Below are 24420 nucleotides of genomic sequence, written 5' to 3'. Positions count from 1 at the left end.
GTTTGGTCATGGTGGAGGATCGTTAAGGCTGGGTGACAGTAATATGGAGGTTCATTATATCTATTTCTATGTATGTTCAGAGCTCCCCATAATAACATAAATTCTAAAAAGAACTTTGTTGACAAATCACCTGCTTAAACTGATTAACTCTCAAGGATCTCAGGGAACCACTTCTTTGATGAGTCTCTCCATTCAACGAGCCTTGAGGAATGAGATTATCTTTCCCTTCCCAAAGCACAAAACTATTTTATAAACAGATCCATGTATTCCCATATGCTAAAGGAAACAGCATTATGAGTCAACAATGTATAGGTTCCTAAGACCCTACACCATTATAGCTTTAGGAAATCTATTTTTCTGATACTCTCTATTTACTGGGCTACTATACACTTGTCCCCTTATGTGGACAGCTCATTTACTAATTCAATATTTATTCACCGATAAGAATTGCCTTTAGACAACTGATTTCCATAATGCCTCTTAAGATTATAATCTCTAAATGGACAAGGATTTAACTTGCTTGTACTGTTTTAATTAGTACAAGTTGTTAAAATTGCCACAGAAAATATCTGCCAACTCTAAACAACCAGAAGAGAAATATATTCCTCTATATTATCTCATGCTGATTTATGACTTTGGATATACTGTATATTGTGAATCATTTTAGGGTTATAATAATTCATCCACTAGGCTATAAATTTCACTGAACAAAAAAGTACAGAAGTAAGCAGGCAAAGAAACAGCAGAAAGATCCACTATAATTTACCTTAGACCATATTTTTTCCAGTTTCGTATTAGACCAAAAATTACACCATTTCTATTATTTGCGACGAACTGAGGACAATGGAAGTATTCAAATTCACCTTATTCTAACAATACGGCAATGAAGTGTAATGGAAAGCTGAATTCTAAAGGTAAATGTTTTCTGCAACATAACATTTTCAAATCTGCTTAAATCCAGAGAGGTTTTTATTACACAATTTGATTTTTACATCAATAAATTCTTAGATATAACAATACAGATGAAGGAACAACAATTTAATTTGTATTGAAATAAATATTAGATATACAAAGCATACAGTGAAAAAGGGGCACAATAAATTATAAGTGGAGACATTATTTTGCTCAATCACCAAAGAAAGCCCTTGACACTTCCAATTTCACACCATCAAATTTATCATTCTTGCTGATTTAAGCAGAACACAAAACAAATATGGATCCCAGGGCTTACTTTCACAGGTACCAGCATAGATAATTTACTACAGTGATCCAATTTGGAAATCAGTAGGGACCAGTAAATCGCTACATAAAAGAAAGAGCAAATAAGGTCCTTTTTCCTTAGTGTCAGCAGGCTATGATTATTATGTTTATTAGATTTTCTTGAAAGGACTTCACATTTTCTCAAATATTCAAGAGAAATATATTTCCCCTCTGAGCCCTACATTAGCATTTATGTGCTTTGGTCTTGAGTACAGGGGAATGATGAATTTTTCAATTTATTTTATAAATTTATATAGTCTGGATAGTATTGGCCTGAAGAGTGTAACTCCCCAACTTGTACAATATTAGATATTAAAAATGGATTCAAGAGAAGTTACTAAGAAATGCTGACATACTGTGTATACACATTTTTTAGTTCAATATATCCCATTATATAGAGCACCAGAAGTAATGCATTTAGAAATCAAGCAGTTTTTTTATGACCCTAATCCTTGCGACCCTTTTACAATTGTTCCAATATATTCACATCACAAATATTACCTGCTCAAGACTTAGCCCATTTGGCCTCAACTTATAAATATATACATAAGCAAAAATTCATGTCAAAAGCAACTGTTCTATTTTGAAGTTACCAAAAGAAAGTTCGGAATTAAACTGTCATGAACCAAGAAAAAAAGGTTAATTTAAAAGCACTGAGCCACTGGCCAGTGGATCAGGTGGTTGGAACACTGTGCTCCTAACGCCAAGGTCGCAGGTTCGATTCCCACATGGGCTAATAAGTTGTGCCCTCTACAGCTAAGATTGTGAACAACAGTTCTCCCTGGAGCTGGGCTGCCATGCGCAGCCAAGTGAGCAGCCAGAAGTTGGCGAGGTTGGCGTGGGCTGCCGTGGGCTGCCGTGGCTACCGTGTGCCGCCACAACCCCTCAGCAGGGGTGGGGTGGCGGGGGGAGAGGGCACACTCATAATACCAGCATGGGCCAGGGAGCTCTGTCCTACACAACTAGACTGAGAAACAACGGCTTGAACCAGAGTGTGGAGGGGAGGCGAAAGACGGAAGAAAAAATAAAAGTAATAAAAGCACTGAGTATATCAAAAAAGTAGCTTCAGAAGGCAAGGAAGGAAAAAGTGAAATGATTCTTGGGCCTTTCTTTCTCTTGTTGTATGAGCTAATTTTTAGATTACAGAAAAGATATCAATTAATAATTTTGTATTATTACTTTCTAAGAAAAAGCATCTGCTTTAGATTAAAAATATATTATACTTGATTCTCTTGTCACATCAACTTAAAATCAGTGCAACTTAAAATCAGGTCAGTTTTCCTATTTGCACTGCACAAGAGAAAGACTAGGCTAAAGTTAACTCATCACACAGGAACAACGTTGTTCCATCTACCATGTTTCCCCAAAAATAAGACCTAGCCAGATAATCAGCTCTCATACATCTTTTGGAGCAAAAATTAATATAAGATCCAGTATTATATTTATATTATATTATACCTGGTATTATATTATATATTATATCATATTATATTATATTACATTACATTATATTATATATTATACCCAGTCTTATATTATAAGACCCGGTCTTATATAAGACCCGGTCTTATAGTAAAATAAGACCGGGTCTTATATTAATTTTTGCTCCAAAAGACGCATTAGAGCTGATTGTCCAGCTAGGTCTTATTTTCCAGGAAACTCAGTAAGAACCCAACCTGAATATCACCTTAGGAGATAAACATGCCCTAGAATATTTACCACTACCTGGAAACCTCCCAAAATTTTAGCAGCTCCTTTCTAATACCAGATACAGTAACAACTTTCCACCCAGAATATAAGAGGACTGCTCATTGAAACAATCTCTGGAAACAACTCCTAGATATATAACCAGTATGGTATAATACTATCTGTTGAGCTACACTATCATAAAGCCTTTCAGAATTCTCCTAATCCTAGAGAAATTCCAATGAGTTGTTAGAGAAACTAGTCTCTGCAACTTAAACGGACTTTACAAATCTAGATACCATTCCTGATACAATATCCAAAATTTTCAATATGCTTTTGTATTTCTATGAAAGTAGAAATTTTAAGAGGTTGAACTGCCTGTACCTCAAATACCCACAAAATGACCACAAGAAATTTTTAAGTACTATTTTCCTATACACCTAAAAAGGAGAAAACAATTTTACAATTGATGTGTTTTTAGGCACTTATAATGAAAAAAAAAAGAATAAAAAAACAGAGACCATGATCTGAATAATGCCATTCCCAGTTGTGGCTATTTTACTGTTTACCTAGAAAACAGATATTAACAGCGTACTTCTTCCAGCTTTTGAACATTTCAGTATTTTAAAAATGTACTTAAATACTTACTAAATAGTTGTTAGATATGGAGTACATATTTTAAAAGGTCATAGAATCAGGATCCTTACCTTTGTGGCTGATAGCCCTTTTAGTAACTTAACCTTCCAACGCGGCATGTGAAATTGGGGGGCTACTTGAGGAAAGAGTGCCACCTACTGATCAGAAACACAGCTATCTGGTCACTCGCTGAGGTTTTGATTACAGCATAGGTAGTAAAATTAGTCTAAATTTGGGTGATAGCTTTCAGGCTAGCAGATCCTAAGGGGATTTGGGCAGGGTAGACGCTTCAGAATAACTATTATTAATCAAAATAAATTCCTTAGCATTAAATAAGGGTCTTTACCACAGTCCCTCAAAATCAATTTTCATTCATTCTGATCTCAAACTTAAAAAAATCTAAGTCAGTTGTGAGGGGTGTAAATGTCTAGTCATTACACTGTTTTGTACACCTGAAACTAATAATAAAAAAATTTTAAAAACACCAACAACACTAAGTCCGTTCTATTTGTATTATTACATATACACTCATTTTCTTTTCCAGGATGAATATTATTCATGTCCTACACTTACAAACCTAATCTGAATTTGTGATCCTGACTTTTAGGAAGAAGTTATTCTGACGGCTTTACAATTCTTAGTTATACAAAAGACCTCATAAATCTTACATAATTTCTGGTTTATTATTAACATGCCTTGATTTTCCATGTAAGGGAGGTTCCTAAATACCTAAATTTTATTTTATTTAAGAAAGCTAACTTTTTTTCTTGCTAACCACACCAGGAGCATCTACCTTGATGAATTTTATCCCCCCAAATCTAAGTACAAATTGTTATTTAAGAAATGTCTCTTGGACTGATGTTAAATAAGAGTTTAAATTTATGAGGAATCAAGTATACAAAAGGAATACAGAATCCTTGTTAAAGTAGGTTTTGTATGAGGATTCCACCTATCCAAGAGGGTGTAATATCTAAAAGTGCTAGAACAGCAGCATTATATCACTTCCTAAAAAATTAGATATTCTAATGTTAAGTAAACGTTTTTTAAACCTGTAAGTAAAAGGTCAGCTACGCTGCTATTTCTCCTGTATTCATTCTATATACTGCTATTATATTTCCTTAATTTTAATTTGATAGGTGTACATGTTACACTATAATTTCAGATGCCAAATAACTGGTTGTACATATTTGTATTGCAGAACTTCTAACTGCAAGTTCATGCAAACTAAACATCTAGTAATGCTCCAATTGTAAAACATACGCTTTCATGAGTGTAGGAGTATTTTATTTATAAATCAAGCCTTCCTTTAAAGAACAGTCAAACGAGCATGTCAGAAATAAAATCCTGTTATGTGATATTAAAAGCCTGGACTTTTAAAGCACAGTGTTTTAAACTGTGAAAGCCTAAATGTTAAAATTCTTTTCTTAAAATCAACATGAATTATTTCCTTTGATAAAATCTTCTTGACCAACAGTAATTCTAAAAATGAAGAAAAATTCAAAACAGCGGCATACTTATAGGTCATTAATAGTAAACGATGATCATGGTAAAAACAGAACACACAAAAATATTAACAAATGGAAAAACTGGTGAAATATGAATAAGTTCTATACTTTAGTTAACAGTATTGTTCCAGGGTAATTTCTTAGTTTTGACTGCTATATAGTTATGTAAGATGCGAACATAAGGGCAAGCTGAGTAAAGGATATACAGGAACTGTACTATGTTTGTAACTCTTCAATAAATCTAAAATTATCTCAGGATTTAAAAAATTATAGGCAACAAAAAATAAACTAGCAACTTAAAAATAAATAGACCTTCAGCTGCCAAAATTTCTTGATATAATTCAAGACTTAATTTTTAAAAACATCATTAGAAATTATATATGTTGTTTACCTAACATTACAGTCACTTTATTGCTCTAGAAAATTCAGTTCTTAAAATCATCAGACTGCATATAATGATAATGAGGCTTGCAACACACACACGCACACAAAATCAACTGCATTATTATGAGGCTGCTTCTCTAACTTAGTAAAAAAATAATACAAAAATAGTTGGTTATAGTTGAGCTATCAAGTAGGTATCACATTTCTATAGATCAGGAAGTCGACGAACAAAACGAAAACTGATGTTACTGATAAGTTACCAATGAATGCATCTGAGAAATCCAAATTACATGCAGACAGAAGAAAATTGGTTACAAAAACCATTACATTACACTGTACTAAAATTTTTGCAATGTTTTAAACATTTTCAATCATGCAACAGTAATAAAGATCAAGATAAATTTTATAAAGGAACTGATGGAAACTCAACAGGATTTAACATATTATACAACTCAAATTGCAGTTGTGTAATACATCCAATTCCCCCAAATTTATCAATGCATTATGAAATTGAAATGTACACTATTCCCCCTGAACTCGTCCTCCGGCCCCATTCCAATCAATTACCTTACCTATAAACCTTTCCATTTAACCTTTTAAATCAGATTTGATGGGCCTGTAATCTACAGGATAATTTCAGAACAGGTAACAAATATAGTTATGTGCTCAATCTTCAGGTACATGCCTTTCAAAAAGTATTTGAACTGCTGCAATTGTCTATGAAAATTCAAGCCTAAGAAACCGAGAAAACTGATAGTCAAGAAACTGATCTAGGTAATTCTATAAACTATAATATTAATGTTAATAACCTGCGTGTCCACACTTTTAAAGAAGGATTTCCTATTTGAGAAATGTTACTCAAGGGGTCTCTGAAAGGAAAGTTTATGACTACTGCTTTCTGATGTAAAACAGTTAGATGATCCTAAATATTTACCCAATTGGCTAACAAGTTTACAGTTGAGCATTTTAAAAAAATATTCAAAGCCACAGAAGTAATTTTGGAAATAAAATTGTGCATAAGACACATATAGATTTCCTCTTATAATGGAACATCCAAAATAAATCTGTCCTAACAAAGCAGAAAAAAATCAATTTAATTAACAATTTGAAATCAAATACAATGGGAAGTGCTTCTGTTAAAATCATCAACCAAAATTAATGAAGGCAAAAGAATACTGTCTCAAAAAATACTGAATTAATTTATGTTAATGTTGCAATAATGGACACATAACTAGATATAAATTCAGGTTACCAATTAGGTTGAAACAAATTTTAGAGCTGTTTTTACAAGAGAAATAAATGTACTTCATGATAAAAGCACAGCAGCATCTAAAAAAAATTTGATACATTTATCACAAGATACAAAATTCCTTAACCATTAATAACAGCAAAGTAAAAGGTTCTTGGTAACTTTTTAAAAGGCTTGATTTAACATGCCAGGAAAATTATTTTTCTATTAAGATGCATTTATGTAAATTATGTAAGTTGGATTGAGGTCAGTTTTACACCTGGAATTAACAACCCCCAGCAGAAGTACCAGCTGCAAATAATGCTTATTTACATTATATATAACTTAACTGTATGTTAAACTACGCAACTGTTGGTGCCAGTCTGCTTATAAAGGCAATGCTCTGGAGACAAAGTCTTCTCACAAACAGCGGGCAAGCAGGTTTCATTATTATATGTTCAACAATAATCCTTAGCTCATTAAACAAGGTCCTGCAAGATAAAATAGTTTTCCTTCAGAAACACAAGGGAAAAAGCAACATAATGCAAAGCAAATGCTGATGAAGGAATTTCCCACAGCCATTAAAGAATTTGAAGAAGTATTCATCAAAGAAATCACTAGAATGCATTAACTGTAGGGAATATACAAAACAAAATTCTCAAAATCAACACCTGCCTTTTTCTGGGAGGAAAAGTTCATGTAACAAAAGCATTTAATAAATGGCTATCTCCGAGGACTAAGATTAGGGATGACTTATATCGTTTTTTACAGTAGAGTCACATCATTTTCATATTTAACTTAGACTAATTCCACTAGTTCTAAAAAAGAGAGCAAGCAAGTGAAAATTACGTAATACGCGCAATCCTACTTTTTCCTTAAATGAACATACTGCCTCTTTAGCGCTTTCATCTGTAAACTAGGCATATGTACTTCACGGAGTCAGTCAGGTTTAAATGAGATACATAAAAGACACTCAATGAATATTACTTCCCAGTTGGATCATTCCACTGATGAAACTGGCGCTTGTTTGCCTTCAGGTTAAAGCCCAATTCCTTAACATCCAATGCCCTTCAGAATCTGGTCTCAGTTTTCTGTTTCATTTCCTGCCCCTGTCTGCCATGACACCTATGTTTCAGTTATGTTGCATGTTTGTGCCCAAAACATGTTGCAGACTTTGCCTTTGCCGTAACTGTGCTCATGGCCTACAAAGTACTGTTACACACTGTGCACATCACATGTACATTGTACAGGTAGTAGGCACAAAATCATGCATCTTGTACTGTAACTTATAAGTGATTTGAAGGATCATCAAAGGTAATTTTGACTGTTCACAATTTTCACCTTATGTGCTGCCTCATCCTGGATAAAGACACAACTCCCAGTCTACCTTTCCATATTCTCCGTTATTTTTATGGTGAGGGAAAAGCAGTAATGTACTATTTTTTAATAGGATGTAATATGGTCTCACACAAAGAAGGAAATTTGGAAAGATGCACATTTATCCAAAAACCTGCCCTTCTTCTTCTACCTCCTATCTCTATGACAGCCCCATTACTTATAACTCTCGTAGGTTTCCAGGCCAGAAACTTGTAGGTCTTCTTTATGTCATTCTTCTTCCCCAGACCCTAAGCTCCTACACTCCTAAATATCTTTCAAAGATATCCTTTTTCCTTTACCAGTAAATTAATTCAGGCTCCAAATTTCTCTAACAGTCTCCAAATTGTTCTTTTTCTCCTCTTGATGCGTCTGCAATCCATCTTCTGGAATGGTATTTCTAAGTCAGAATTCATCACATTCTCAACCTCTCAGTATGAACTTCAAATGCTCTTCCTACCTTCAAATAAAATTCAAACCTTTTCATGATCTAGGAGGTCTGACAATTAAGTTCGCAAACTTGTTGCAACCATGTTGCTAACCTTTTTTTTTGATATCAGAGGGATTATTCATTATGAATTTGTACCAACTGGACAAACAGTTACCAAGTTTACTATTTGGAAGTGCTGAAAAGGCTGCATGAAAAAGTTAAGACGACCTGAACTTTTCACAAACAATTCATGGCTCTTGTATCACAACAATGCACCAGCTCACACCACACTGTCTGTGAGGGCGTGTTTAGCCAGTAAACAAATAACTGTATTGGAGCACCTTCCCTACTCACCTGATCAGGCCCCCAATGACTTCTTTCTTTACCCAAAGGTAAAGGAAATATTGAAAGGAAGACATTTTCATGACATTCAGGACATCAAGGATAATACGACGACAGCTCTGATGGCCATTCCAGAAAAAATCCCAAAATTGCTTTGAAGGGTGGACTAGGCGCTGGCATTGGTGCATAGCTTCCCAAGGGGAGTACTTTGAAGGTGACCGTAGTGATATTCAGCAATGAGGTATGTAACACTTTTTCTAGATAAGTTCACGAACTCAACTGTCAGACCTCGTACTACTCTCTACCTTCCTCGGCACGGATCCTTATCACTTCCCTATAAGCTTCTCCTCAGCTCAAGCAACACGTAACTACTGCTGTGCCAAGCACTTTCAGGCACCCATGTGCGAGAACTCAGACTTCAAAGGTTTGGCTTGTATTACCACCTGCGTGAGTTCTCATCTGTCTCCCTCCGCTCTCCGCACGTTCACAGCACACATACTCACACTGCCTTCCACAGCTGTCTAACTGGCTTAGCTCTGAGTCCCCAGAAAACAGGTATTTCAATACTACAAAAACTTGCTATCACAAACACACAATCACTGTCTTCTGAATAAATGTGTAATGAGTATAGCTAGAAGGCACATTGAAAATACTCTAATCCAACCCTCTCAGGTTACAGATGAGGCTTAAAGAGGTCAATGACTTGCCAAAGTCACGTGACCAGGTCTTGTCTCCTCGGCTCTGTCCTTGACAGACCCGTATCTAAACAGGCCACAGTTCCTTTGGAGCGGCAATGACAACAGAACTTGCAGTGAGGATGGAAATGTTTATCTTTGCTGTCCAATACAGTGGCCATCAGCCACGCATGGCTTTTGAGCACCTGAAATGGGATGAGTGTGACTCAGGAACTGAGTTTTAAATTTCATGAATTTTAATTAATTTAAATTTAAATGACCAAATGCAGCTAGTGGTTGTGGTATTATACAGCACAGCTCTAGATAATCTACACTAGATATCTACAAAGTAGTGATACCACCTTGAAAATAAATAACATGCTAAGTGAAAATGGTACAAACTGGCGATACAGACTGTCTCAAAACCACTAACAAAAAAGGCAGTGTAGAAAATGTAATTTTATAGCTGTATATCAGTATTTGTAAGCTCATATATTTTCCATTACCTTTTCACTGTTTTGATTAAAATGTGTGCTTATGTGTTATCTTTGAAGAAACTTATTAGCATGTATTTGTGTTATTTTCATCTATTGCTATCCTTTCATTTTTATTCCAATGGACACGTCTAAATTTCTGTTTGTCCTGATGTTCTTTAAGGAGATGTGGAGAAAACTTGAGAAGAGAAGAAGAAGGTATAAAGAAGCAGAAAAAGACAAATCTGCTGATGAAAAATGGATGCCAAGGCCGGGGACCAGAAGATGTCTGAAATGAATACATGGACAAGAAAGAAAAGGGGCAAAAAACTCATGGACTCAAGTAAAATTGAAGGCTTTTTGTAATTAGGGATTAATTAAGAACCGACGGCTAAAGTAAACAAGCTCTACTTTAGAAAATAGTATAAAGACATTGTCTGAAAAAGCACAAAGCCCCTCAAAGAAGAATCAGAATGATAGAAAAAGGAAAATAAACTATTAGGAACCTACGAGAATTTAAGCATTTTTAAAAACATTACTTCATTTCACCCCCCAGAAGGAGGTTTTCTCCTTTACCAATGAAGAAATTAAGATTTAAATAATTTGCCTAAAGTCACACACCCAGCCAAGTGAGGGGACATCATACAAATTCAATTTTTACTTTGTGTGTGAAACTGCAATAGAGGTCCTGCTACTACATAACTCACTGGATTTCTGGCTGACTTCTACTACATGATCAATTTATTTTAAACTAGAAAAACAAAAACTTAGTATCAGAGTAACATTTAAGAAGCTATTAAAAACAGCTATCATTTTAGTTTTACTCTAACTTTTGAGATCAGCATGCATAATTTACTGTAAAACAATTTAAGCCTCCATTCCTGGACACTACAGTAATTTACTAAAATATTCTTCTTCCTTAGTTTTCAAATCCAAAATATTCTGCAAAAGGCTATCAGAAAATACTATGATCATGTCAACACCATCATTCCCGTACATCTGAAAGATAAATTCCAAACTCCCTACCCTGAAACTCAAGAAATTTTAGGATATGACTCCAATATACCTTTTTAATTATCACTCCAACCACCCATTATTCAGAATTTTCGTTACGGTCAAACAGGTCTACTCAATGCCCCTTAAACATGGCTCGTACCTTCTTGCCTCTGAACTTGTACTCCTTACGGTCTTCATACCTAAAATGCTTTTACCTATTCTCACTGACTATTCAAAAGCTTTACTCCTTCCAGAAAAAATCAAATTCTCTACTTTGTGAAACTTTCCTGAATTCTATCTTCTGGCTCAATTATTTCTCCCTCCTGTGAACTACAGTACTGATATGATTCAAGTAAACATGAAAATTCATCATATGTTGACTTGTGAATACTGTATCCTAAACTATTGTTTTCTTATTTTTTGACATGTATTTTGCTTCCTCAACTAGGAAAGTTCCTTAAGGGTGGGAATTACGTCTTACACATATGTAAATTCCTTAAGTTTCAGTAGTCTTTTAGAGGTGATCAAGATAACTCATCTGTTTCTGAAAAGAAATACAACCACCTCCTCACCAGCCCTAGGTAGTTCCAAGGCCTAGAATGCAAGTGTACAAAAACATCCCTTGCCTATAAATTCTAACATAAAAGCCAAATAACTTAGAAGTTACAAATACTATACGTGTATTTACAATACTCAACAAATAAAGCAAATTTAAAGTAATCACCAGCTTACCGACAATAAGGATTTCTTCGAGATGAATATCGAAGAGTGAGAAATCTATAGTATATAAAAGGCTGGAGCAAACTTCCTTGACCACTGAAATAAACAAATACAAAGGTAATAAATACACATTATCAATTCATATACATACTCTCAAAACTTGAAGGCAATAACTGAGAATATGCGTCTTCATTCATCAAATGGTCACAGTAATAGCTGTCATATCTAAATCCAAGTTATTCTTACAAAGGAAATAAAAGAATGTATATGATTGGTAAAGAGTAAAATGTTACTGTTTAAATTTTTATGAACATGTATTCATGCATGCATTACTTTTCCAATTTTTAAAAGCTACTAAATAAATCAGAAAATATATATATCCTTCCATTATTAGTAATTGATAATCAAGTTTTAAAACTTTGTAACATTAAAATAAAAACTGGTTCATTTTATATATACAACTAAATAAAACCACTTAAAACAATCACACGGAGCTCACTTGTAAATTTATATAGCTTATTCTAATTATTTTTCTTGGTTAAAAAGCACAATTTTATTAATAATACCCAAGAGTCATACCATGCTTCCCCGAAAAGAAGACCTAGCCAGACAATCAGCTCTAATGAGTCTTTGGAGCAAAAATATAAGACCCGTTCTTATTATAAGACTACAAGTAAAATAAGACCAGGTCTTATATTAGACTGGGTATAATATATAATACCAGGTAAAATAGAGTAGAGGAGAAGAGAGGAGATGAGAGAAGAGAAGAGAAGAGAAGAGAAGAGAAGAGAAGAGAACACAATACAATACAATACAATACAATACAATACAATACAATACAAACAAACAACACAACACAACACAACACAACACAACACAACACCAGGCCTTATATTAATTTTTGCTCCAAAAGACGCATTAGAGCTGACTGTCCGGCTAGGTCTTATTTTCGGGGAAACACAGTATATATGTTTATGAAATTCTAAGTCTATAATTCTTTCCTAGGAAAAACTATCTGGATTAAGATATTCACTGAAATAACTACAAATAAAATACAGCTAGGTAGCAGGGCTAAGTATATTGTTTTTATTTGATGGCCTTAGTATGCAAGTATTTAAAATCTTGATTATGAAACCTATACAGCAACTTTGAAGCAGAATATAAAACTATACATATTACTATATTGTCTTTTTTTGAGGAAATATATTACGATGCTAAATGTTTCTTAGGTTAATTTTTTTAGCCTTTTCTTCTAAATTATGTTATTACTTTCATAATAAAAATAACGTACACGATTAGAAACTTAACACAAAATGTTACATCCATTTTCCCCAAAAAATCATGTGACAAATCTTTCACTTTTTATTTATTTTTTTAATTTAAGGAGGGCGCAGCTCACAGTGGCCCATGCAGGGATCAAATCAGCAACCTTGGTGTTATTAGCACCATGCTCTAACTAACTGAGCTAATCTGCCACCTCAAATCTTTTTTAACTTTTTAAATGGAAAAATACACAAAGTACAGAAAATATGGATATAATATTCAATGAAAATCAAATTCCCCATCATCCAAGTTCAACACCTTCCTCAAAGTTATAACACCATCTCTAATATATCCTTCCAGAAATTTATATACACAAGCATATATAGTGACTAACACTAATAGAGTGCACACATTATATAATTCACTTAATCCATTTAACAATTCTAGGAGGGAAATGGTATTATCATTTCCATTTTAAGATGAAGAAACTGAGGCAGAAACATATATATGCCCTCAAATGCATAAACATACCCCAAAATATAAATGCAGTCTTAAACAAACTTTTAAACTTATTGTATCTTGGAAATTATCCCCTACCATAGCACACAAATTTACCCTTCTCCTTACAGCTTCAAATATATCATTGTATGCATGTACTACTATTAAGCTCTCTACTAATGAATAAATAAAGCTACTATGATCATTCTTTTATCTGCGCATGAGTACATGTATAAGGGAAACCCATACTTTATATTCATTTTTAAATACAGAGCTTTAAACATTATTGCTACAAAACAACTTAATAAAACCTTCTAATATGAGAAAGTGCTTCTACCATGAAAGGTATCATTCAAAGAATAATAGGGCACGCCAGGTCGCTCAGGCGGTTGGGAGCTCTGTGCTCCTAACTCCAAAGGCTGCCGGTTTGATTCCCACATGGGCCAGTGGGTGCTCAACCACACGGTTGCCGGTTCGGCCCCCTGAAACTAGCAACGGCAACTGGACCTGGAGCTGAGCTGCGCCCTCCACAACTAAGATGGAAAGGACAACAACTTGAAGCTGAACAGCACCCTCCACAACTAAGATGGAAAGGACAACAACTTTTTATTTTTATAATTTGTGTTATATTCAATACTTACAGCATTAATAGCTTTTCCTATTAGGGATTTAATTAAACTTCATAACCTTAATTTTTTAGAATAACATTATTTCTCTATTTAAATATTTCTGGTAAATTCTTATCTCCTTTATAGTAATCGAATCCTGAAAATTAAAATCACTTTGTACATAATAAGTGTTCAAGTAAAACAATAAGTAGCACAACTGAATTATGTACCAGTAGTCAAAACCTGGCGCTCCAACAAAATATTCACTGTAGTTTCCAAAATGAGGTTTTTGTTTTAAGTGTGCACAGCATCTCAGCATTTCATTACAATTATCTTAAGCTGATTCAAGAGAATAAATTATTTTGCTTATTAAACAGAACATGGAGGTTTAGATGTACGTAGATATCAATTATTTTCATATAAAGAACTAGTTTGGGTATCTCCATTTTAACTTTCATCTAGTTACATGAAACAAGTCACAGAACCTGGTGTGACCCAAGACCAGGATTAGATGACCCAAAAAACACAAGAATGAGTAAGAAAGTTAAGTGGGCAAAAAAAATTCCCTTTACTAATTAATCTGGTCAAGTGTCTGATCAGAATCACAAAAGAGAGAGACGAACTAACTTTTAGGGTGCAAGTTTTAGAGCGGAATAACAAACAAATACAGCCGCATCAAATCCTACATTCAACATTCATCTGGAAGGATTTTAGGCAATTATTTATTTTGACTACTGCTAGTTTTTTAAATGTGGAACATCAAGGCTCAGAAGGCTAAGTTAATGGCCAAATCAACTAGAATCCTGGTCCCTAACACCCAGGAAGAAGTATTCCCACTGCATCATTCCAGAACTTAATTCAAGTTATACTGTCTATTTGGGACCCCACCACTTAAGCAATATGTGGTGATCCTGGAGTTTTCAGAGGAAAATATTACTTAAAAGAATGGAACACATGCATTTAGGAGGCAATCTGTAAAACTCTTACTACCTTGAAGACAGACTGCTAAAGAAAGGAATAACTGTCAGATATATCAAAATAAAAACCTCAGGCAATGAACATTAAAATGAAGTATTTCATAAACAAAAAAGAAGGTTTTATCAAATTAATGAGATTATGGAAAACAGGTAATACAGACCTTTTAGATGACAATCTGGCATGGTCTATTAAATATAAAATATACCTAGCTTAGACTCAGCAAAATAAATTCGGGTGCTTATGTTAGAGAAAACACTGGCAAGAAAGTGTAAGCAAACAGGTAAAAAGATGTCTGCTGCATCCATATTTAGAAAAGTAAATATCTGGCAACAAAAGCACACCAACAGGGAAATGAGTAACACAGGCAATAAATGAAACAAATCAGAACTCTGCATGTCAACATAAATAGGTCACAAAAACATATTGTATGAGTGAAAAAAGATGCAAACAACTGATGAATTATGATTACTTTGTGATGTAAAATAGAAACTAAACAAATAAACAAAACCCATAATAATATATATTTTCTATATATCTGCATAAGTATTTTTTTTTTTTTACAGGACTTTATTGGGGAACAATGTGTACTTCCAGGCCTTTTTTCCAAGTCAAGTTGTTGTCCTTTCAATCTTAGTTGTGGAGGGTGCTGTTCAGCTTCAAGTTGTTGTTGTCCTTTCAGTCTTAGTTGTGGAGGGCACAGCTCAGCTCCAGGTCCAGTTGTTGTTGCTAGTTGCAGGGGGCACAGCCCACCATCCCTTGCGGGAGTCGAACCGGCAACCTTGTGGTTGAGAGGACGCGCTCCAACCAACTGAGCCATCTGGGAGCTCAGCAGCAGCTCAGCTCAAGGTGCCGTGCTCAATTTTAGTTGCAGGGGGCAGAGCCCACCATCCCTTGCGGGACTAGAGGAATTAACTGGCAACCTTGTGGTTGAGAGCCCACTGGCCCATGTGGGAATTGAACCAGCAGCCTTCAGAGTTAGGAGCATGGAGCTCTAACCGCCTGAGCCACCAGGCCAGCCCTGCGTAAGTATTTTTAAGGACTACCGTACATTCATGTACATATTATCCAACTCCTTAGAAGTTGAAGGAAGAGGACAAAATTACTCTGAGAAGGAGAGGACAAAATTACTACTAGGATTCATAGTCAAATGATATTTTTGCTTTTACCTGTAGTGTCCTATTACTTGTGAAATTAAAAAATTGAAAAGGCAATAATCCGGGTAGAAATGTAGTTTTAAAACTTAAATGCAAGAATATCAATAGAGAGCTCAATGCTCTACTTTTCTAATATTCTAATTTTGTTTAAAAAGGCTTTCTTTGTTCATGCATTACTTCTAGAATTAAGATACAAACAATGGAGGTGGTAGTAAGCAACTATTAATACCAGACCACAATTTTTCAGATTTTTCTCTAGTACAAGAAAAATCATCTCAATAATGGAAGAATGGACTAAACTAGACTTCCCAAGATTCTTTCAAAGGCAGTAATTCTGAAATTAATTTTTTAAATGTTAAATGATAAATCACAAAGAACGATAAATAAGACATGTTCTTAGGTTTACTATAATGTCTCAGGTTCTCCACTAAAATGTTAAAAGGTAATCGCTAAAATCCATCCAGCTCTGCGTATCAGTATCTACTTCAACAGATTTAAGCAGGATAACATTTGAGTTAATATATTTATTATGTTAACTTAGTCATCAGCCTTTCAAAACAAATTTATTTTTATTCTTACCTAAAAAGCATAAAAACTGTAGCAGGCATCAAGAATATTTCATGACAAGCAATGAATTTCAGAATATTCTGTTGATTAGCACTTAATTTATCCAAGATAGATCTTAGCAGAGGTAAACTATTTGAACCCTTTGCCTAAAACATAAAAAAACAAACATTAGAAATAACAAAACATTTCTGATTACGCAATTATTTTCATTTTTCAGATACAGCATATCTAACAGGTGATACAACCAAACGACAATGATTTGGAAATGATGATATGAAAGTGTAGAAACTATTTAAGGCCAAAAGTTAGTGTATTTTCCTACTTTACTGTATTTTGTGTATTTGAAGAGCCAAAAAGAAAAACAGCTTTAAACAAATCCTTGTCATTCTTAGATACCTCATTTTTCTTAAGAAAAATTAGATTTATTTCACAAAAAAAATGGTAATTATTTCTCTCTGACCATAACAAAACCTGACTATTCAGCAAAACAGTTAAATTATCTGTGACTCCTTAGCTAACTAAAGGTAGAAATTAAGAGCCCAATTGCTGCTGTGATCAAAGAACTACAGGGATTAAGAAAAAGGCCAACATAAGGCAAATTTGGGTATTTTTAACTCAACTTTCAGTGCATCTTCAGTCAAACTGCCTGGCACACTAAAGTTAGGCTTAATGTTCCAACCCACAAATAAAAAATTTTAGGAAAGTAGTTCTGAATATTAGTGTAAAAGAAATTCAATATACTCTACTTACTTGGTATGTTAGAATTACATATTGACAGAATGAGATCTGTCAACTTATCAAACGTAAAAGATACAATTTTTTAAGACAAAAGACCTATTTCAAACTTCAGAAATTCCTCTGAGAACTGGAGGATAATTTTAAATAAAATTTTTAATCTACAAAATATATTATTTTGTGAAATGTAAACAACAAAATAGTCCAAACTTAAAACTTTCAAATCACTAAATAATTTACAAGTTTGTAAGGAATAAAGGAACTTTTTGTGACAAATTCCAAAATGTCTTAGAACCCAAATTCATGTCAACTATCTGAACCCAGGAGTCAAACAAACCAAAAAAAAAAAGTATAGTTTTACTTACATCAAGGATCTTTCTTGTGTATGTGGCAGCATGAAGCAAAGAGAATAACAAAACTGGGAAAATACTCACTGAAGAAAACGATTAAGGAAAACATTTAAAATTCATCAAGTACTTTGTAAAACAGGTTAAGTATTATATGCAAATATACATATCTGAAATAGCATCTGCAAGAATGAGTTCAGTGATAATTTTTTTTGGAGTGTTGCAAGGATTATTAAATACATCAAATCAGTATATACTGGCAACAGGTGCTCAAAAAATTCCATTTCCTCCTATTCTCTTTTCCTTAAGACTTATTATCTAAAAAGGTAATAGTCTTAAAGATATATTTTATTGTGCTTTCCATATGTATCATTGTATCATAAATATTTAAGAACTCTTAAGAGCAGCACTTCTCAAAGCACAAAATACTTTCCACAGGGGGGAAAACAATTAATTAAAACAATTAAGTTTAGGAAACACTAGTAATCTTAGTCTCACAATGCATATTAGCATATCAAAGGTACTGTAGTGAAGAAACCTACTTACCATTTAACCTAGTGCTTCCCAAACACAGTAAACAGCAGACCCCTTCCCCATCCCTCACCCCCTTTTAGAATACCTATTATCCCACAACACACTTCTGAAATGTGTACATACAAATTCTAAATAAGTTATTTAATTCTCATTAGCTCAGAGATTATCCAAGTGTCCTTATTTTCTACTCTATCCATGGAAAATACTTTTATTTATTTATAATTTTTAAATTTTATTTATTAATTATCCCATTCCCTGCTTAAATAAGTTATTTCTTAATGAATTTCCATTTGTTTTTAGCTCACTGGGAGTTAGAGTTGAGGATTTCTCCTTTTTTAAAGCAAGACATCTGGGTACTTTTCCAAAGATGTGCATAGAATGAAAGAAAATTTTAAATATTAAAATAAGTCCTGCATAGGCTTGTGCTTTGAATCGGAATTTTAAAATATCCACTGCTAACAGAGAAGCTTACAAGAGGCAAAAACAAAGACACAAAGCTTTAAATTCCCACACCAGCTCTTCAAAGTTTAGATTTCACATTTTAGAGTCAGAAATTCTTACATTAAATGTATCTTAATTCATATGAAGTGCTAATAAACCAACCAACTCAGGCTTCAAGGAATGCCCTCATTACTGAATCCTTCCTAAAGCAAAAATAACAGATCTATACACACAGTAGGCAATTTCATCGTCAAAAAGGTACAAAAGGATACTTGTAACAGGGTAGGAATTGACAAAGATGAGTGAATACAACAGGTAGTGGCAGCTGTCCTCTAACAAAGCCTGGGCCAGGAAAGCTCTGCTTAACTGGAAGTGCGGTAATCTTTGGTGCAGCCTCAGAGCACTGGTAAGAGCATTTGCCAGCAAAGCACGTTGATAAAAGCTTGCTGCTTCATGCAACCTGCGAATTACCAGAGGAGAGGTTATCGTTGAGACATAAACAACTCCCTCTTCCTCCTTTGTGAATTGCATCATAATTGCACAACACCTAAATCTATTACTTGTTAATAGAAAAAAATTACTTGAACCTATTACACCCTCTTAGAAGCATCACTTTATGTATACACCCAATTGAATTTTATAAAGCAGTCATTCTTCTTGTGAAGTTAAAAAGTCAAAAATGCAAAAACCACGAGCTCATCTTATCCCCACCCATCTATTTTTGCTCAGATTTTCAATGTGATGTTAGTTTTCACAAAGAACGTAATATAAAATAAACCCCCAGTTAGTAACATTATTAGGTTAATAATGTCTTAAGGATGAGACTTGTTTTATTTATTCCTATATCCCTTACAGTTTAACAAGTCTACCACCTAAAGGATATTCCATAAAAACTGATTGAACAATTAAAATCAAACAGAAATACATACAATACATACCCAAGAAGAGGCAGAACAAACAAAACAGAGCAGTACACTGTGAACAAGCGAGAAAGCCACATTGCTGTGTCCAGTTTATTGGTCATCATGAATTGCTAAATTTAAAAAGAAAAAGACTGCAGTAAACATAGGCTGCAAATTATGTTTTTAAGGATGCAGATTATGTAGTTTTATTCTGATTCAAAATGTTTTAATGATGCTGTAACAATACAATTTTTTAAAGATCATTAAGAGAAAACTCTTCAAGTAACTGTTTCATGTAACAAGTCCAAACACCTTTATAGCTTTGATGTACAGAAAGTACTTAAATATATCAGTTGACATTTAAAGAAATAAAAAGGCTAATTAGGAGAGAAAAATTTGAACTGAAATTTAACTACAATTATCCTTCAATGCTTTAATACTGGCTTCATCTATTTCAGAAGAATGTTAAATAAAAACTGCTCTCAAGAGAACCACGGTGCCTGTTCTTAGAAAAATGTCAAATTCAAATAGGTAGGTCTCAGATCTAAATAAAAAGGCATTACACAAAGCCAGTTTGGATTAAATATACCTTACAAAAGTAGATGTAAAGCCCTGGTAAAAATCACTCACTACCGAAATCATTAGCCTATGATTTATTTGCCTATGTACACAGAAGGGCTTAGCATACCCTAGGTGCTCAAAATATGGCTGTCAGGTGTTAAATGGCACTGGCCCATCTGGTTTTATGACTTTCTCATGCCCCCTAAAGCTCCCCAAGTCTTACCTGGTTTCAGTGGCTCTAGATTAAGCATATACCACTTTCTGCTCCATTTTTGCTCATTCTATCTGTTCCTTTGCTGCTTTTTGCCAAGAGATGTGTCCATCACCACTAACTCAGTAACTTAAAATCTGTTTTCTCACTCAAAATTATTTTATATTCAAATTCTAAAGTAGCTTTCACATTTTTGACAGGATCTACATAAATAATTTTTACATCAAGACCTAATACAAACATACGTGGGTATATAAACAAAAGTTTCACAAAACACTACTTATCCTTACTGTGACGGATTTTGATATTTTGTATTCTAGTTAGTTTTAGAAATACTTAGCGTTTCCACTAAACTGATTTCAAAACTCACTAATGGGTCTTAACCTGGAATCTGAAACACTAATCTAACAAATCTAAATTAAGTTTTGAAAGAAGCTACAAAAAAACTTCTGGAAAAGAATGCAAGTACATTTTAAAATTCAAGGATGTTTTATTGCATGTCTTTTTAACAGTATGCAATGCATTTCAGAAATATACCTCTGGATCATTCTATCTAACTATACTGCTGACTCCTCTAAATTTAAATGATCAACAGTAGTCAAGCGGAAAGATGAATCTAGCTCACTGTGCTCAATTTCTCTACCAATATTCAGACTCTATACCACACTCTGAAATTTTAGAACACCTTCTTTAAAACCTATTTGTTTAGGGAGCTCACTGTGTGATAAATCATTGCTATGCATTCCATTTTGTACACGTTTATGTATGTGTATTTTACCACATGATAGAAAAGGTTTAAAAGGTGTATTGGTGGTTTAAATTTTAAGAGTGAACTACCCAACCACATTACAAATAGTCCAAGCCAAAAACAAAAACAAAAAGTCAATAAATCTTTGGGTGAAAACTTATTCACACAGTCTCAAAGTATCATGTCATAGAATACTTTTTAATAACAGAGGCAAAAAAGGTATCTTTACAATGGAGAATCTGGTGGATACAGCCCTAACCAAATAATCAAACTTAGTATCTCCAATGATGGGATAATCAACATAAAATGCTTCCTGACATATACAATGCACTGAGGACAAAACACCACTTATGTACTATTTCTGCCACTATGTTTAACTTGAATCTAGGCATGGGGGGTGGCAATCAGACAACTCCAATTTGAGGAGTATTCTACAAAACAACAGCTCTGGACTCTTGAAAGACAAAAATAGGAGAAGGGAACTGTTCTAGACTAAAAGAGACTGAAGGCCAGTAAAGGCAATGCATTCTTTTTGACTGAATCCTGGATGAAAAGGAAGCATCTTTAAAGGACAACTGAGGAAATTTGAATATGAACTGTATACTAGATTATAACATACATTAATGTTAAATTTCCCAAATTTAACTGCAAAAATTGCAGTGATGGCTTCCTTGTAGTCATGTAGAATACTGAAGTATTTATGGGTTAACTACGCTGATGTATGCAACTCTCAAATAGTTCAGCAAAATTAAGAAAAAAAAGTGTGTAAATAAATAGATATGTTGCAAAATACTTAAGAGAAAAAAGTGACTCGCTCAGTCACATACTCACAGTGTTTAAAATTAGACGGCATTAATGCTTTGGGTACACATACTTAACAAGCAGCAGATCTGCATCTCAGGAATAATAAAATTTATGAAGGCGTAACAATACTTTTCTTCGTAAATAAGTAATGACAAAATGACGAAAGGAAAAAAAAAAAAAGATCGCTCTCCTCCCTTTGCGGAGTTTCTACACAATGGCATAAAATGGGCATAAACGTTCTCTGTCAGCACACGTATGGAATGAGGCGTGTTATGGCACAACCTCAGGTGGCATTTTCAACCTTGGGACCTAGGACAGAGACCATGAGGTGGAAGAGGCAAGAAGGCCCAATTTCCATGACCACCTGCCCCAGGAAGGCCCGCCAACTGGCCTGTGGTCGTTTCCGAGAAAGAAACTTGTAGCTCCCCCGACATCTTCGCTCACCATCTCCCCTCTCCCCCACACGCCCGGCCCCATCTCAATCACTAATCTCACTCCTGAAAGCTTCTGGCACGCTCCAGACCCGACTTGCAACACTTCCTGCTCCTTCCTAACTCTTGCAAATCCAGCCAGACCACCCTGCCGGCTCACTTACCACTGCGCCCGCCCCTTGGGGGCCGTTCGGGGCCGTATCCGCCATGGGGGACACACACAGCGTCAGGGTCGCTGCAATCGGAAGGGAAAAGTGAGATGAGAGGTCAGAGCCCGGGCCACGGCTCCGGTAACCGGCTTCCCTGCCCCGTACCACGAGCCCGGCGCGCCCTGCGGGAACTCCAACCCTCTACAGAGTAAAGTGCTCCCCAGCACCAGGGCAGCGGACTCCCCCGGATCCACCTGCCCGCAGTAGCCGGGAAATACCTGTCAGGCACCGCCAAGACCAAAGCTGGGTTTCTAGAAAGACCGGAGCGAAGGCGGAGCTTCGGAACAAGACCCAACAGTGCCGGCCTAATGCCGCCGGCGCCCGGTAATTGCCGGCCCGGAAGTGCCCTTTCACTTCCGTGGGGAAGAGGCGGGAAGAAGAGGGGAATCCAGGAGCCCGGGCCCTGCGGCATGATGGGAAATGTAGTTTTTCTCGTTTCGGCTTCACCTGGCAGACACACCTATTGGCCCTGTAAGCTAAGAAGCGAATCAGACGAAGCGACTTTTCTCTCATCTCCGGCTCACAGATGGTCCTCCCTGCCAGTATCCAACTACGAAATCTTTCTAGTCCCTAATATACAAGTCTCAGTAACGTCTTCTTAGCTGTTTTCCTCCAGGGATTCACTAACCCCTATGGTTCTGCTTTTAAAAGTCTTTAAACAGGCAAATAATGAGGCCTGCTACGTGACATGCCCAAACTTGGCACGGAGGATAAAAAGATAAATATGACACAGACTGCAGGAGAGATAGACAAGTAAACTGAAACCACAGCACAGTGTTTATTGCTCACGGAGCAATAATTGGGGACCTGAATCAAGGGTCTGGAAATTTACCTGGGAAAGGTAATTCTGGCCCTACGTTTTGAGGAACAAAGCGAAGTTGGCTAAATGGAGGAAGGTATTCCAGACAGCAGCAGAAAGTGCATGAAGCAACGGGACAGTCAGGGAACTAGTTCATTCCGACCAGAATGAAGGTGCCAGTGGGGGAGATTGTGAAAGATTTGGGCAAGAGAGGTCGGCAGGTGTGCTCAGAGGATCTAAACTTGACCCTGAATCCAGGAAGCGCTGGTACAATTTTAAGCAGAAGTGTGATATCGTGAGATTTTAAAGATCATTAAGGCAACCAGATAGAGGGTGATCAGTGGGGCAAACTAAAAGCAGGACACTAATTGGAAGGCCCTCACATACATATAGGAGGGAAATGATGAGATTCTGAACAGGGGCAATGTTGTAGTAGAAGAGAAGAGGAAAGATGATTGAAGAGCCATCCAAGATTTGATGACTGACTAGGTATGGGTGTGCTGGAAAGGGAAGGTCATCTTCTGAGACCTAGAGAAGGAGTTAGAAGACCACTGGATTGAGAAAAAATTGGGGGAGAGGGAGAGGAAGCTGACTAGAGATACACAGGAAAGCTGGTAACCTGTAACCCACTTGAAAACCATGGACCTGTAAGACTCTGATTCTCTCAGGTGTGTACTTTTCTGCCAGTATCCATGGGCAGTCCAGATGCCAGGCAGCTGTAGCTGACAAGTCAAATGATGCTCTCTTGAAGCCATGTAAACTTCTGTTTTTCTAAGACCACTGCCCGAGTTCAGACCCTCAGAATCTCCAGCCTGAATTACTATCCTTCTAGCTGAGGTAAAATGCCACATCCTCTGTACTCCTCACGTATCATTTATTCCATATTTTTACAGCACTTATCACTCTCTGACATTTCTTATCA

The 24420-nt window shown here is 35.4% G+C and overlaps 1 protein-coding gene across 1 annotated transcript; it reads right to left on the bottom strand.

Annotated features, from left to right (window-relative positions):
* Positions 1 to 1023: 1023 nt before the first annotated feature.
* Positions 1024 to 23046, bottom strand: TMEM33 (transmembrane protein 33). The gene is made up of 8 exons (XM_019751919.2): positions 22918 to 23046; positions 22655 to 22725; positions 19772 to 19866; positions 19106 to 19293; positions 17877 to 17944; positions 16789 to 16922; positions 11721 to 11804; positions 1024 to 7190 (listed from the first exon to the last, which is right to left on the bottom strand). The coding sequence occupies exons 2-8, from the start codon at positions 22697 to 22699 to the stop codon at positions 7061 to 7063; spliced, it is 744 nt and encodes a 247-aa protein (XP_019607478.1). The 5' UTR covers positions 22700 to 22725; positions 22918 to 23046; the 3' UTR covers positions 1024 to 7060.
* Between the last annotated feature and the right edge of the window lie 1374 nt (positions 23047 to 24420).

Source organism: Rhinolophus sinicus, linkage group LG02 (genome assembly GCF_036562045.2).
Source record: "Rhinolophus sinicus isolate RSC01 linkage group LG02, ASM3656204v1, whole genome shotgun sequence".
Lineage (NCBI taxonomy): Eukaryota > Metazoa > Chordata > Mammalia > Chiroptera > Rhinolophidae > Rhinolophus > Rhinolophus sinicus.
Note: the sequence above shows the minus strand (reverse complement) of the source record. Positions and strands in the feature narration are given on the sequence as shown.